The following is a 16,140-nucleotide window of genomic DNA, read 5'->3' on the forward strand; positions in this document are numbered from 1 at the left end:
GCAAGCTCATCCTGCAGCCTGTAACAGAGCTGCACCAGGTCGCGTTCTCCTCCTGGGGGGCTATAGGTCACGTTCTCCTCCTAGGGGGGCTATAGGTCACGTTCTCCTCCTGGGGGGCTATAGGTCACGTTCTCCTCCTAGGGGGGCTATAGGTCACGTTCTCCTCCTAGGGGGGCTATAGGTCACGTCCTCCTCCTGGGGCTATAGGTCACGTCCTCCTCCTGGGGGGCTATAGGTCACGTTTCTCCTCCTGGGGGGCTATAGGTCACGTCCTCCTCCTGGGGGGCTATAGGTCACGTTTCACCTCCTAGGGGGGCTATAGGTCACGTTTCTCCTCCTGGGGGCTATAGGTCACGTTCCTCCTCCTGGGGGCTATAGGTCACGTCCTCCTCCTGGGGGGCTATAGGTCACGTTCTCCTCCTAGGGGGGCTATAGGTCACATTTCTCCTCCCTAGGGGGCTATAGGTCACGTTCATCCTCCTAGGGGGGCTATAGGTCACGTTCATCCTCCTAGGGGGGCTATAGGTCACGTTTCTCCTCCTGGGGGCTATAGGTCACGTTTCTCCTCCCTAGGGGGGCTATAGGTCACGTTTCTCCTCCTGGGGGGCTATAGGTCACGTTTCTCCTCCCTAGGGGCTATAGGGCAGGATGACCCTCCCTCCCTAAGGGGGGCTATAGGCCAGGATTAGCCACGTTTAGGAGGCAAAGGCCCCCTTGATCCCGGATCTCAAACAGAAAAATGTGTCCTATTTCCCGCCCTTTGAGGGAAATGGGACAAGGGGGATGGGGGTGGGGGTCTTAAGCGGCGAAGACATTCATCCATCCAAGCATTTCCAACGTAGCAAGATCTGTGTCTGGTCCTTGTGCCATGAAACTGCCACGGAAAAGCGTGAGGAACCCCAAAGTAAAACGCCACCGCCGCCACCACCACCGCCACCACCACCACCGCCATCATCTGGTCTTCTTCTTCTGCTGCCGGAGGGCCTTCCTCCGCTTGGCGATCATGGCGTGCAGCTTGTCCACGCCCTCCCTCAGGCCCTCCCCGATGATGGCGCAGGCGGGCTGCAGGTGCCAGGGCGTGGCCGCCCCCAGCTCGCGCAGCGCCAGCAGCCGCTCCATCTCGGCCAGGGCCAGGGCGTCCCGCAGGTCCTGCTTGTTGGCCACCACCAGCACGGGCACGCCCTGGTTCTCGGCCAGCCGCGTGATCTTGTGCAGCTCCGTCTTGGCCTCCTCCATGCGCTCGCCGTCCACCGAGTCCACCACGAACACCAGGCCGTCGGCGCAGCGCGTGTACGAGCGCCACAGCGGCCGCAGCTTCTCCTGGCCGCCCACGTCCCAGAAGTGGAAGGACGCCGACGGGGTCGTCCAGTGGCGTCGCCGTTCGCCGCCGCCGCCGCCGCCGCCGCCGCCGCCGCCGCCGCCGCCGCCGCCGCCGCCGCCAGCCAGAGCTTGATCTTCTCACTGTTGAAGCCCTTGGTGGGCACGGTGTTGACGAACTCGTTGAAGCGCAGGCGATACAGGACGGTGGTCTTGCCGGCGCAGTCGAGACCCAGGATGACGATGTGAAGCGGCTGGAAGGACGGCAGGCAGGGCAGGAGGCGGTCCGACGAGAGCCCGTTCCCCATGGTGGGTCTGCTGCTCCGGTGTCACGTCCACCGTGGACACCAGAGGCTTGAGGCGAGGAGGGGGGGGGGGGGGGGGGGAGCTGGGCTCACAGCAAGATCTTCAACAGTCTTCACTTATTACCAGGGCACTGCTGGTGCAGCAACAGGGGCCTGCAAAAGAAAATGCCAACACTGTCATTGAAGTGTAAATACAAGCAGCACACACACACATAACATATGCTGGGTTGGTTCGTGGTTGCAATGGGAGAAGTAAATGATTAGTGAATACAATTCGGATATCTATTCGTCGTTACAAAGACAGCGCGGCGATCCTCGTCTCTCCTTTCAGTGGAGATGAATGACACGTTTAACAGTGGGGTGGACCGATCCCTCATTTGCACATGTAGGCGGTGGAGCAAAGGATTTCATACGCTAATTTCTATTCACTGGGTCACATCAGAGGGCCAGGCGGTAGGATGTTTTTTTTTTGGGAATGTCTGTTTCGACCACAGCGTCCACCCTTGCATCTTTAACGGAGGTGGTGGGTTTGATTCCTGCAGGGCACCCGGAGACAGGCATAGAGGTGTTGCTCGGTAACATAGAACGAGGCTGGGCTTCATTAAAACAACAAGTGTTACAAAATAAAAGCCCAGACGTATGCCACGGGGCTGGAGCTCAGCCTGAGTCTTATGATGAAACAGCACGCAGCCTGACAGCACACAAGCCCATCCGATAGCTTCTTAGAATGATTATTAAGGGTTGGTATGTTTAATAAACATTATCCTATCCATGTTGGGAGGACATAAGAGACGAGATGAATCCGAGCCACTTACCCTCATGGTGCTGCTTCAGCCATCGCGAACAGAAACGGATCGATAAAAGCTGGAGACCTGCTGGCTGATCCTCCCGGGTCCGTGAGACCACCGATCATGGGGTCCGTGAGACCACTGGATCATGAAGTCCGTAATACCACTGTTTCATTGGGTCCGTGAGACCACTGGATCAGGGGGGTCCGTAAGACCACTGGATCATGGGGCGCGTGAGACCACTGGATCACGAAGTCCGTCGGTCGGCGCTCCTCTCTCCGCACGAGGGGGAGCGCCCGATCATCAGCGCGAAGCCCAATTGGCTGCTTCCGAACATCCCCCAGGATCCCCGTGATGTGATTGGACAAAAGTGCCGCCTGTAGCGCGTCTCCGTGCCACGCCCACACGCAGCCACCTGTCAGTCAACCCGCTCTGAGCAAGGGCGCGCGAGTGTTGATGTGCGTGTTGATGTCCATATCAAATATGAGAGCTCTAAACAATCCTGATACCGTTTCCCTTCTGTAAAAAATGTCAGACTTTATAAAGATTATGTCTTTGGAGAAGCGCTAAAAAAGCAATTTAACTATAGAGGCCTACTTCTCATCTTTAGAACAATTAACAAAAGTTAATATTATTAACTGTTATATATTATTATTGATGTTGAGTAAGAAGTCCTGAGCTAAGCCCACATCAATTTGAAACACATATCCTGACACGTCTTTGGCCAAAACTTTGAGTTTGTGTGTGGTTTGCAGGTCGATGTGTGTTTGTGTTGTATGAGTGTTTATATGTGTGTTATATGAGTGGTTCTTTGTGTGTTGTGTGTGTGTGTGTGTGTGTGTGTGTGTGTGTGTGTGTGTGTGTGTGTGTGTGTGTGTGTGTGTGTGTGGTGTGTGTGTGTGTGTGGTGTGTGCGGTGCGTGCATGCGTGTGATGAGGTTTTGTATGTGTGTATGCAGATCAGCCTGTCCGGGGTTAATCGCTCTCGGTCGACGCTACTTACAACAAAGACAAGACTGCCTCAACAGTTTATTCCAAGTGAAGCACCGGATACCAATACTAGCATTACATTGTTGCAAACATGCTGGCAATTTCAACTCAATAAACAGTAAGTCACAAGAAGCGGGAAGCATGCAAATAAACTGTGAATAAAGTACTGTTTCAGCAAAAAAAATCGCGGAGTACCATGCTGCTCGGGCGCCACCCTGTGGTGACTGCCCTGCAACGACAACTTAGCGATGAATTATATATATATATTATTATATAGATATCATAGATATATTATTATATATTATATTCATCGCGTGCACACAAGCACGCAGACACACACACAGACACGCGCACCCCCCCCACACACACACACTGAAAGGCAATACTGTTTGCTTTGGCTTTTACCTTAACATATATAGATATAAAAACAATGTTGATTACATAATTATAACATGAGTTTAAAACATACGCAGCACCGATTTGTCATTCCCCTTGCAGTGCAGATCAGATGGAGCCCTCGCATGGCTCCTTTGTCCTCGCTCCCGCCGCCCAGACGGCTTGCTCTGCTACAGCTTCAGGGAGCTGAAGGCGGTGTAGGAGGGGTCCCAGGCCAGGAACCAGCCCGTGAAGGTGGCGGGCTCGTGGCCCTGCTTTACCGTCACCACGGGGGTCCGGGGGTCCCGGCCCCCTGGGTCGGTCTCTATGTACTGTTGAGCTGCGAGGGGAACGGTGCAAACACAGGTTAGGAAGGCGCTGCCGACCCCCCAGACCTGCTGCTCATACGGGGGGACGCCTCGTGTTTTACTTTGATTTGAAGATTTCATCTTCAAAAAAAAAAACTGAGAAAGTTGAGTTTTCTGATTGAAATAAATAACAATAAAAATAAAAACATGACTGAAACAGATTAAACTTTGTCGATCACTAACCCGATCTGACAGACTCCGTTCTTTCCAGATCGTTGGCGTCCTTTCCAAACCAAAGGAAGACCTGTGAGGAGTACACATTGGACCTGTGAGATATGAGGGGACTGAATGTGACGCTGTGCTCATGGTGTGTGTTCTCCGGGTCCTGGGGCCGGACGTCCCGTACCTGGTCCCACACGTCCAGCAGCATCACGTCGTCCTCGGCCAGGTCCTCCTGGGTGAACTCCCCCGGGACCTCCTCCACCTTGGGGGGCAAGACAGCCAGGTCATGTGGAGAACCACGCCCTTCTCTTATACGTGAATACACACATATATACGTGCACACGCACACACACGTGCACACGCACACACACGTGCACACACACATACGCGCGCAACACACACACACACACACACACACATGCATACCCACACGCACATACCCACACACACACATACTCACACGCACATGCATGGCCACACACACCCACGTGCATACCCCCCCCCCCCACACACACACACACACACACACACACACACAGGCACATGCATACCCCCCCCCACACTCTGTTGCCAGAGTACAGATGTATGTACAGGTGTCTTAAGGGCTCCCCCACTCCCTGTCATCTGTCCATATGACAACAACATCCATCCCAGTTTCTAAAAGCCAATTTGCCTGATTTATTTTTCGACGTTGTTGCAGTTCGCCTTGCAAATTAATTTCATAATGGCTGCCGCAGTGGAGCTGGCAGTGTCTGCTCTACGGCATAGCGTTGTTCACAGTTATTTATAGAGCACTATTCAGCACACTGGCAATTCTGGCTCTCACACACTAGTTTTCCCACTATGATCATTTTATATAACTTGAGGAGCATGGAAATGCTCATTTTAAAAGTGATCCTAAATAATTGATTGGCGATCAACTGATCAACTTTTAGAACTGAGGGGGATGGCGTATTTCTCCCATAGCAGCAGATCAGATGTTAAAGGATACAAGTATGTATAGATATATATAACGTACCTTTACTATTTATAATGGTTCCCCTCATTCCATATTCAGATTTATAATGGAACCAATGATGTGGAAAATGAATACGTATGAAAGTAAAACTAGTGATGGTTCCTCACCATAAACGTGCCGGTCTTGTTGGAGCAGCCGAACAGACGGACGGGATGACTCATGCTCTGACTCTGCAGGTTGTCCGAGGTCTGATAATCTGACTTCCCGCCCAACGCATCCCAGAAGTCCGCTGTAATGCAGGAACAGAAACTTTATGATCATCATCACACACCCACACACGCTTACACACACACACACACACACACACACACACACTTGCACACACACTCAAGTGCACACACGCACACACACACACACGCAAACACACACGCACAAACACACTCAAATTCACACACACACATACACACACAAACACAAACACAAACACACGCACACACGCACAAACACACTCACACACACACACACACACACACACACACATACACAAGCACACAGTCTGATCATAGACAAGACACAATAAAGGTTATGCAAATTGGGCCAGTATATCGCCCTCTTAGCACCGAACACTGTTTGTGTTCGGGGAGTGTGAACGGCTGGATGGAAAGGCCTCCAGACAGACGGGGGTCTGGTGCTTTACCTGGCTCCTCCCCCTCTGCTATGCGCTTGCTGTTACACACCAGCTTCTCGCTGATGTACTGGGCCCCCTTCTCCTCTTCCCCGCTGGCCCCTCGGCCCACCCACAGGAACCCCCGGCCCCCAGGCGTCCTGAGCAGGAAGGCGTCGTTGGCGTTCAGGCTGGACGCCCTGGCCTCCACCTGATGGCCACAGACAAGAACACATTCAGGACCCCCTGAAGAGTATCTGCTGTACTGAATCGACTATTCTGATCTTATTCTTATCTAGTTTAACAATGTACTGAAGAATAGTGTCACGAGAGTTTTTCCCGCATTGAGGATTTATGAATGGAGTAACGCACGGGGAGGGACCGTGAACAGTCTAGTGGTCTGTCTGTAAGCCCCCTGTGAAACAGGTCTGTCTATGAGCACCCTGTGTAACAGGCTGTCTATGAGCACCCTGTGAAACAGGCCTGTCTGTGAGCACCCTGTGTAACAGGCCTGTCTGAGACCTGTCTATGAGCACCCTGTGTAACAGGCTGTCTATGAGCACCCTGTGAAACAGGCCTGTCTGTGAGCACCCTGTGTAACAGGCCTGTCTGTGAGCACCCTGTGTAACAGGCCTGTCTGAGACCTGTCTGTGAGCACCCTGTGTAACAGGCCTGTCTGTGAGCACCCTGTGTAACAGGCCTGTCTGTGAGCACCCTGTGTAACAGGCCTGTCTGAGAGCACCCTGTGTAACAGGCCTGTCTGAGACCTGTCTGTGAGCACCCTGTGTAACAGGCCTGTCTGTGAGCACCCTGTGTAACAGGCCTGTCTGTGAGCACCCTGTGTAACAGGCCTGTCTGTGAGCACCCTGTGTAACAGGCCTGTCTGTGAGCACCCTGTGTAACAGGCCTGTCTGTGAGCACCCTGTGAAACAGGCCTGTCTGAGACCTGTCTGTGAAACAGCCTACATGCCTGTCTGTGAGCACCCTGTGTAACAGGCCAGTCTAAGAGCACCCTGTGTAACAGGCCAACCCTGACTTAGACTCATTTGCATCTCTGAACTCACTGGAATTTTGCTTAGCTTAAAAAAATATGCCAGATGTGAGTTATTTTGATAATCGTCACACCAACCCAGGCCACGCCCCTTCCCTTATGAGCTAAACCTGCTCAATGATTTGCATATTGGTTTGTGATGCGTTCAATGTTACAGGAATGTGTATATGTTCTTCTAGCTTTGCTTTTCCATTGGACATATAGTGAAGTACTTGTGAGGGGGTCACTCTAAGAATGGATGAACCAGACATTAAATACATACAGGGCCGGACTACTTTCAATTTAAATCAAAACATTGTTAATAAAAAAGAATACAAACAAATGTGAATAATAGTTTTTTTTAAATGCTTACCTCTGCGATTCTTGTAATGGTGCTCAGATTCCTCCGCACCTGGAAGAGGCGGGTTGCAGGTGGGGGGGCCTGACCCCCCAGGCGGGACGTACCATTCTTAAAGACTATCAGGGGCGTGGTCTTAAAGAGACTCAGGAGGTGGGGGGGCTCCTTGCCCTGGGAGACCCTGACCTGAGAACACAGAAGAAGAGCCCATTTGGTACATCCTCACATATCACTACTGCTACTACTACTACTGCTACTGCTACTACTATACTACTACTGCTACTATTACTATAAGTAGAACTGCTAGCGGTACTGCTACTACTAGTACTACTACTACTGCTACTACTACTACTACTGCTACTACTATACTACTACTACTACTACTACTAGTATAGTACTACTATACTACTACTACTACTGCTACTACAACTTATTCACCTAATACTAATTCTACTGCGAACTACTACTATGATGAATAATATGCAGATTACTACTAGGCCTACCGCTATAGCTCATAATAAAGTAGATACAGATAATAGATAATAATTATAATCATCAACAAATAATACTTAACTCAAACCTCTTTGGCCAAAAAAAAACGTGCATACCTATTTCTATGCCAATGCTTTTTTTTAATAAATGGTATGATTTCTCATTTCTAATCCAGCAATGTTGGGTAAGAGGTATCGTTAGCCAAGAAGACGAGTGGCTATGCCTCGTCCTCCCAGAGTTACCACCACAATGTGGCGACAAGAGAAAGAGCACAGTCAATCTAGTTGTGCTTAGCTCTGCTTCTTGCACACGGTCCAGCCTGAGGGGACATGACCCCTGAGTGAACTAAAACTAAACCAGTCAGTCGAGCTCTCCAGGCATCTCATTTGCATTTCCCGTTGGACTCCAGTCGGCCCCCCGGCCCACCTGGACGGCGTTCCCTCCCAGGGACCGGTCCAGCTCCACCGTGAGGAAGGCGGAGGCTGTCAGCTCGTCCAGGGTGCAGCTGGCTCCCTGCCTGGAGGCCGGAGGAGGGAGGGACATGACAAGATAGCTTGCACACAGCTTGCATATAGCCCGGTAGCGCATGCATCACACATGGACACATGGTGCACATCGTGTGTGACGGGATGCTGGGTGCTGGATGCCTACCAGGTGTAGATGATCTGGCCCTTCCTGTATGTGTACAGGATGATGTAACAGTCTCCGCCGTAGAACTGACCGTAGGTGTCAGCGTCCACCGGAACTCGTCCGCTGCTCTCCACCCTCCAGATCTGAAAGGAGATTGAAAGAAATGTATTTTCTTAAATGTTTTATAGTATGAGTATCTGCACATCGGACTCACTTGGTGAGTTTGCTGCCATCTACAGGTCACAGGGCGCTATGGATGCGTTCGTCTGGTAAAGAAGGAGGAGGTCGAGCCCACCTGGGTTTCCCCACTCCCGTCGTCCACCATGTTGTACTGGGCCGCCATTTGGGCGGAGCTGTGGAGCTTCGAGGCGTCGAACTGGGTCTGCTGGATCTTGGCGATTCTGTTGGTGACGTAGACCTTCCCGAAGCCCTCGCTCTGGTCCTTCTCCCTCCAGCCCGAGAAGAACTGCCTGAAGATGGCTGTTTCCCCAGCCTCCGGGAGAACCTGGATCTGTTGGTGGGGAGGGAAATTCACATGGGGTTTGGGTTGCCATCATGCTTGGCTATTTCCGGATATAAGAGAGAAATCCTTCATGTGCATGTTGTGAAAAGATCATGGGCTAAAAATTCAACTCTGCTTCGGGAGAAGAGCAAGGAAAAGTTGGAACATTGATTTCATCGGTCACGGAGTTTGGTTCTCTGGTCTTATTCCGGGAAATGTATGATTCCGGGATTATGCAGATGTGTGAGGGTAAGGAAACAGCTGGCAGTACTCTGTGGTGAACCAGTCCTATCTCTATACCACTGGGTTCATGTGCTACACTGTACCGCTCTGTAGTGTACCACTCCTCACTATCTCTATACCACTGGGTTCATGTGCTACACTGTACCGCTCTGTATGGCACCAGTCCTCACTATCTCTATACCACTGTGTTCAAGTGGTCCCCCAGTCCTACCACCTCTCTGTTGTAGATGTATTCTATGTTTCTAAGTCATGAAAAATATCTAGAATCGGTCGCAAAGCGACCAACTGGTAAAGAGGCAAGCAAAGAATCAGCGATGACTGGTTTGGTATAAACACCATACCTGGCCGTCGCCCAGCGCCCAGGTAGGAACAGTAATAGCATAGAGACTATGAAGGCAGAATGTTCCTAACCTGTGTGTTTGGGTCGTAGCCCATCTGTTTGATGAAGCCCTCAGCTGTTTTCATAGCCTCTCTCCTCTCACTGGGGTTGGCCTTATGTCCTGTCCAAAGCAAATAGGATCAGTAAATAAGTAAGAATATCATTGTTTATAGAGCACCTTATTAAATGATGGCTTATGAAGTGCTTAACAGAGTGCAGAAGCAATACATATACACACACAAGGCAATAGATATACACATAAGGCAAAAACATTAGAGTAAAGAAAGATCGTGTAAAGGGCAGGTAATACAGATGCTATACAGAAATAAGGTTTACATTTACTACGGGTTTGAGAAGATACCTTTCCACACAAAGATCTTCTTGTTCTTGCCATTGTCGAGGATGAAGCATTCATCTGACAGCAGTTGCTCCTGGTTGAATGGGTTTTCCTCTGACACAAGGGACACCTTCATGTCCCCCGAGGCATCAGACACCTGCAGACAAATCACAGAACTAATGTCAAAAGTAATGTCTACCAGTGAAAGTGAGTCTTGAAGTGTAACTGGATTTTATATGTATTAATGTATGAATGGGTGAATGTCTGTACGTTTTTACATATGCACGTAGGTACGCATGCATGTATTTATGTATCTATGTACGCATGTATGTATGTATGTTTAGTGTTTGAGACTGCATGTATATCTTGTACCATGTATAGTTTTGCGATCTTTCTATTGGCCATGTCAGCGACTGTATCCTCGCTGTCATCGCCCTCCGGTAATTCTGGCTTTCTCCCCAGAACCTGGCATGTGAAAGGAAGCGTTAGGAGCTTGATACATGTGCACAGCACACGATACAGTTAAAGGACCGCAAAGACTCTGCTGCTGTTTGTGTGATTGGCTGCAATAAGTAACAAAGAGGTCAACAATAACAGCATATTTATTATGTTTCTCTTTAGAGGACCACAACGTACGGCAGGAAACCAGAGAAGAGGTTAACCGGAGACACGGTCATTGTGGAAGTAGTCTAGTCTCATTAGTCTGTAGTAATGTTGCTGATTTGAGAGTTAGACTTTGGTTAAAAAAGCATGACAAAACCTTACCTCGGTCAAACTCGATGGCTCGTTCTTCCCTCTTCCACAACCACAAGCTTGGCCCTCCCATTTCTCTCGTTGTCACGGATACCGTTGGCTACTTGCATCGCCTTCAGTCGCTCAAACTTGTTGCACATGGAACCACACCATTGGTAAATCACCTAAGGAAGCAGACAGGCGACAGAAGAGACAAGGTGAAGCTAACCCCAGTGTAAACATTTACTTTAACTTGAATACATGCCTCACCCCTCCTTTTATAAACATGTAGCAGGAGTTTGTTTAGGATGCCTTCAGGTAAATATAAAGCATTAACATCTTTAGGTGACAACAGCAAAATAGTAGATGCCCACTGCAATAAACCCTTGAAATGAATTTGGACATGGCCCAATGGCTTGCGGTGCAAAATTAAGAGAAATCGTGTTTGTTTCTCAACCCAGATGGTTACTGCAATTCATGATTTGGGAGGACTTTTACTTTGAAGTGTCCACTTCTTCTCTGATATCGAGTGGATGCTTACCGCTCCGAGGTCCACGATGAAGCAGTCGCCCTTATTAAAGTTGGACCAGCTGAGCAGGACCTCCGTCGCCCTGACGACACGCCGGCCCTTGATGTGGAAGAGCCTCTGAGCAGAAAGGTCATTGGTGACCACATGGTGGAAGCCTGTTGACACTCCCCCTGTCTGTCAGGCAGAGAGAAGTCAACAGGGTTAGCATCAAGCTTGTAGCCTTCAACACAGTTAGCATACAGTAAGGGGACCAGATATCTGAAAGGAAAACACAGCGACATTTTAGTTTGTCGGCCCATGACCAAAGCATCTGCTGTTGAAGAACGGACATCTTTTAAACTAAATCTAGTAATTGATTATGCAGTTCTGTATAATTTTACTATGATGTGTTGACAGCTTTAGGAAACATCATAAATTGTATATAAAGTATATAGCCTTCTACACAGTTAGCATACAGTAAATATCCTCCTTCAAAGTAAGCGTACAGTATATTGCCTACTTTGCCCTCAACACAGTATGCAGTATTAAACAGATGATCTACAGTTTATTGCTTGTTTGCACCCTTTTTTTTAACCCATGATGAGTAACTACTATTCCGTGTGCGGCCGCCAAACATAACTCTGCAGCAGAATTTATGGAACAAAACAGCGACTTAGGGGATATTTTGAGCTTCAGCGTCACTACTTGGGTGTGGAGTTTGACGGGAGCCATGAAAGGCGTACTTTGTACGTGATGCCTCCCTTGAAGAGGCTGGTGAACGCGGTGGACTCCACCCCCTGCAGCTCCCGGTACTGCACCGGCCGGCCCCCCAGGAAGTCGTCCAGCTGGACACTGAAGATGGCCGCGGCCGTGCTCTCGTCCTGGCTGCACTCCTTCCCTGGGGATAAGAGAACCTTTTATATTCTTATCTCCAATAAAATCGAATCATAAAGCGAATGATGGGAGTGGACCATTTTCACCCTTCTGTTACCACAGCAACGATGACCACGAAAAGATTGGAACAATACAAAACCCACCACGGCCCCTTCTGTTTGCCCGGAGCCAAATGTCATGTTTGCATAATATTTCACTTTTTATTTTTTCATATGTGAAATGTTCATAACATGTATGAAAAGTTCATTTTAGAATGAATGTCAGATTTACATTCACATGATGTTATTAAGGGGACAGTGTGTGAATCTCCCAAGCTCTCTGTATTGTCAGGCTGGTAAGGTAGTGTTGATCAGTCACAGGTCGTCATGCCGACCTACAGGCCAATCAGAACCGCTGGTTCTGTAGCACTGGTTCTAGGCTTTGGTCCAGTAACTCAGAACAAGACAGTTCATTCAGACCACATTGTGTACACGTTCCACTGGGTCCGGATAAATTAGTAATTTAATGAATCATAGATTATCTATTTTCTGTAGTATATTTTCTGTTTTTAGAAATTTAAAAATGTATTCGAGTACTACATTAACAATATAATACAAGTATTAATGATGGACACTCAAATGCCGAAGTGTAGCCTAAAAAGTCTACAACTCACAACAAGTCATTTATATTGACCATGGGTTTTACGGTAAAGTGTTACAGTCCAAAAAGCCAGCATGTTATACCAGCATTAATTAATCTGTAGTGAGGGAAGTGTTAAGAAAGAAGATTAGGATCTGTGCAGCATTACTATGAACACATGCTCTTAATGGTTCAGTGGTATTCAGGAAGGGAGAGAGACATGTGGCTAGAGAGAGAGAGAGAGAGAGAGAGAGAGAGAGAGAGAAGAGAGAGAGAGAGAGAGAGAAGAGAGGAGAGAGAGAGAGAGAGAGAGAGAGAAGAGAGAGAGAGAGAGAGAGAGAGAAGAGAGAGAGAGAGAGAGAGGAGAGAGAGAGAGAGAGAGATAGAGAGAAGAGAGGAGAGAGAGAAGAGAGAGAGAGAAGAGAGAGAAGAGAGAGAGGATGTGAAAACCTCTTAATGTTATTGACTTCAACCGAAAAGGAAGTTGTGGGGGTGGGAGGGGGGGGGGGGGGGGATGCAGGAGGGAGATGTAGTCATTCAGTGCATTTACATCTTTCATCTTTCAAGAACTCGTACTAAATCTCTTAATTGGATTGAGTTTGATTCAGTTTAATGGCATAATCACAGAGCAGCTGGCATTTTGAATGATCAGATTTAATTTGGGAAATTCTGACGTTGGTAGCTAGCTACTTATAAATCATAAGTCAGACAGCTATTAATGGTTAGCAATTTTGATTATGGCCTCTGGCAGTAAGATGTCAGTGCAAACCTGTATAACTGGATTCCTCTTTCATGTGTCCATCAACACTTTCAAGAAGGAGACTCTTCAGAGCAAAGAGGCAGCAATGTTTCTCATAACATCGCCGACATTCCACAATCAAATTCCATATTCATATCATGATTGTTAAATCCGCTTTTAATTTGATAAATGCTGCTTTACCACACTGCTTTCATAAGATACATCCATGTGGAATATATTTGCAATCATTGCTATACACAATATTAAACAAACATTAAGCACGGGGTTTGCGAGTCAGTTTCTGGATTTTAATGATGATCATAAAAGCTTAATGGCTTATTGCTTTACTGCCTTGATTGTCTGGTGTGCAGAGGTTTCATAGCTCCTATTCTGAAGTAGCTGAGGTTAATTTCCCCAATACTGTTCATGTTTACATGTAAACATATCCATCAGTACTGCCTTTCCTCCAACACTCCACGGTACTAAACACAGGATACACATAGTGGATCAGATATCACAAAAATATAGCAGCCAAACTCAATAGCATAACCGATATAGTCTAACACGCAGTACAGGGTGACATCAAATGACTTGCCCCGCCATGCACAATAGAGACATTATCATGCCATCCGTCCAAGCCATAGAGCAGCCTCCCATGACTCACCGAGCCAGTAGTGGAGGTCGTAGAACGAGTGGTTCTTCTGCATCGTCGTCCGCAGGACCAGGTAGGCGTCGCCGGTGAAGAAGCTCCCGTGGAGGCCCTCGGGCACGGGGGCCAGCTCCAGGCTCTCGATCCTCCACACCTGCAGGCCGGCCGCGCGGCCAGCCTTCTCAAACTCTTTGTGGTGGAGCACCATGTCTTCAGTGGGGCTGGAGGGTCAGGACGGAGGGCCAGGGTTTGGGCTGGGCTGGGGGGGGGGGGGGGGGCTGAAGGGTCAGGGGTTGAAGGTGGTGTCTGGAGGGTCAGGGCAGAGGGGCCAGGGGCCGGTAGAAGTTGATGTCCGGAGGGTCAGGGAGGCGGGCAGAGGGCTGGGACAGGGGCCGGTAGAAGGCTGTGGCTGGAGGCAGAGGCAGGTGCTGGAGCACAGTGCAGCGTCTGTCAGCTGCGGACTGGGGGACTGTAGAGGCAGCACTGTGGGCTGCAGGCTTTTACGCTCTCAGGAAGCTCAGCACAGGGTGGGTGTGTCCCGACGTTGATGAGGTACACACACACACACGCACACTGAGTGGGACTTGGTTAATAAACAAGACTGACTCATGATGCAATCACACGCTGCTTCCTTTATCTTAAGTGCTTCACGGCGATAATGAGGAGACAGAGATATTACCACTGTGCTGTTACTGTACTTTGAATATCAAATACTATCAGCGTACCAAGGTAAACATTGCTGCAGCTTTGACTTTGATTTGTACACCATTCCGGTAGTTCCTCGCTTTAACCCTATGGTTTCTTTAATCGAATACCCCTCGTAAATCCATACGTGGATTTCCTTTGATGTTTTACATTGTACTGTTTCTCCAAGCATACCGCTGTTGGGAAGACGCAGACTGCCTCAGCCGTAATGGAGTCGTGTGCAGTAGCCAGCGTGGTCCCAGGCTCCGGGCCTGTCCTCTGAGGCTGAGTGCTGTTCAATTAGCTAACAGCTTTCATCTCTAAACTCACTCCTTATCTGGGGAGGGGATCCTTATTAAATGAATCATACTGCAGGCAACATAGACTTTGGAAGTTGCACAAAATGTGTAACACGCATATAAAAATCAATCATCAATGAGTTTGATTTCACTTCCCGTCCTTTTTATTATTTTTAAAACAGGTAGTGAAATCAGACATCTGGTTGATGATTTTCTTTAGAGGAGACATGGAAATGGAAAGAATGACAAGGTTGTGAAAGACAGAGATCAGCAGTGTGCAGTAAAACACATGATGGAAGGACGTCAGCTGCCTGTGGTAATACAATGGTTAAGTCTGGTGCTTTCATTTCAATAATATATCTCATGTCATTTTGACTTCATTCAGGTCTCTGAGACCTAGTGAGGGAGAACAGATGACAAAGAAACACATGTGAAGATAAAAAAAAAACACTTAAAACACATCAAAATGTATAATGGATAAAATAGATTGATTCTGTGAAATGGTCGATTGAAAGGACCACATTTGTTCGCAAGGACGGAGCTTTGGTTTGAGCTTTCCTGGGACAAAGAAATTAATTTGCAGAAGGTAGTCAGTAGTATTTGGATATAATTATGGGATGTTAGAGAATCATGCTGAACAACATTAACCGATTTACCAACCACCACAGCCTACAAGTGCGCCTTCAAACCAAATAAAGCTTTTACATATGTATAGTTTGTAAACAATATTATTCCCACAACACCATTATTCCACAACCATCATCCCTTCATCATAATTTTATTGTAGGTGTCAGCTTATTTTGAGAAACAATCCTCCTTCAATAAAGCTGTTGAAACGCAGGGTTTTACTGTCTTTACTTGTGATATAAACTTTAACAGTAAGTTCATGGTGCCTCTTTAACCATTATCAAAGTTAAATTAACCTCCGGGCCTCACATTGGACAACAGCACTCTGGTATGGCTGCAACACGTGTACTGCACGTATTTCGTTGTCTATTAGTTGTAAAACAACAGCTTATATACAGTGTATAGGCATGTATGAGTTCTAGAGAATCTGCAGCAAAGGTGTAAGTTTGATTTACACAAAATACTGATATGGTTCAACAGGGGAATAAAGAAG

General features: G+C 48.1%; 2 protein-coding genes across 2 annotated transcripts; both read right to left on the reverse strand.

The window, feature by feature from the left end:
- Nucleotides 1–209: 209 nt before the first annotated feature.
- On the reverse strand, nucleotides 210–3,198 carry arl4ab (ADP-ribosylation factor-like 4ab). The gene is made up of 3 exons (XM_030347347.1): nucleotides 2,438–3,198; nucleotides 1,435–1,775; nucleotides 210–1,390 (listed from the first exon to the last, which is right to left on the reverse strand). The coding sequence occupies exons 2-3, from the start codon at nucleotides 1,623–1,625 to the stop codon at nucleotides 952–954; spliced, it is 630 nt and encodes a 209-aa protein (XP_030203207.1). The 5' UTR covers nucleotides 1,626–1,775; nucleotides 2,438–3,198; the 3' UTR covers nucleotides 210–951.
- Nucleotides 3,199–3,425: 227 nt separating this feature from the next.
- scin (scinderin) lies at nucleotides 3,426–14,519 on the reverse strand. The gene is given in 17 exon segments (XM_030347596.1): nucleotides 3,426–4,114; nucleotides 4,326–4,386; nucleotides 4,489–4,566; nucleotides 5,430–5,551; nucleotides 5,960–6,137; nucleotides 7,330–7,500; nucleotides 8,233–8,323; nucleotides 8,458–8,579; nucleotides 8,732–8,947; nucleotides 9,593–9,681; nucleotides 9,922–10,054; nucleotides 10,270–10,362; nucleotides 10,663–10,686; nucleotides 10,689–10,814; nucleotides 11,171–11,332; nucleotides 11,881–12,035; nucleotides 14,053–14,519. Coding segments are annotated over 17 exon segments (2,163 nt in total). The 5' UTR covers nucleotides 14,246–14,519; the 3' UTR covers nucleotides 3,426–3,965.
- Nucleotides 14,520–16,140: the final 1,621 nt, after the last annotated feature.

The sequence above is a fragment of the Gadus morhua genome, chromosome 22, assembly GCF_902167405.1.
Source record: "Gadus morhua chromosome 22, gadMor3.0, whole genome shotgun sequence".
In the NCBI taxonomy this organism is placed as follows: domain Eukaryota; kingdom Metazoa; phylum Chordata; class Actinopteri; order Gadiformes; family Gadidae; genus Gadus; species Gadus morhua.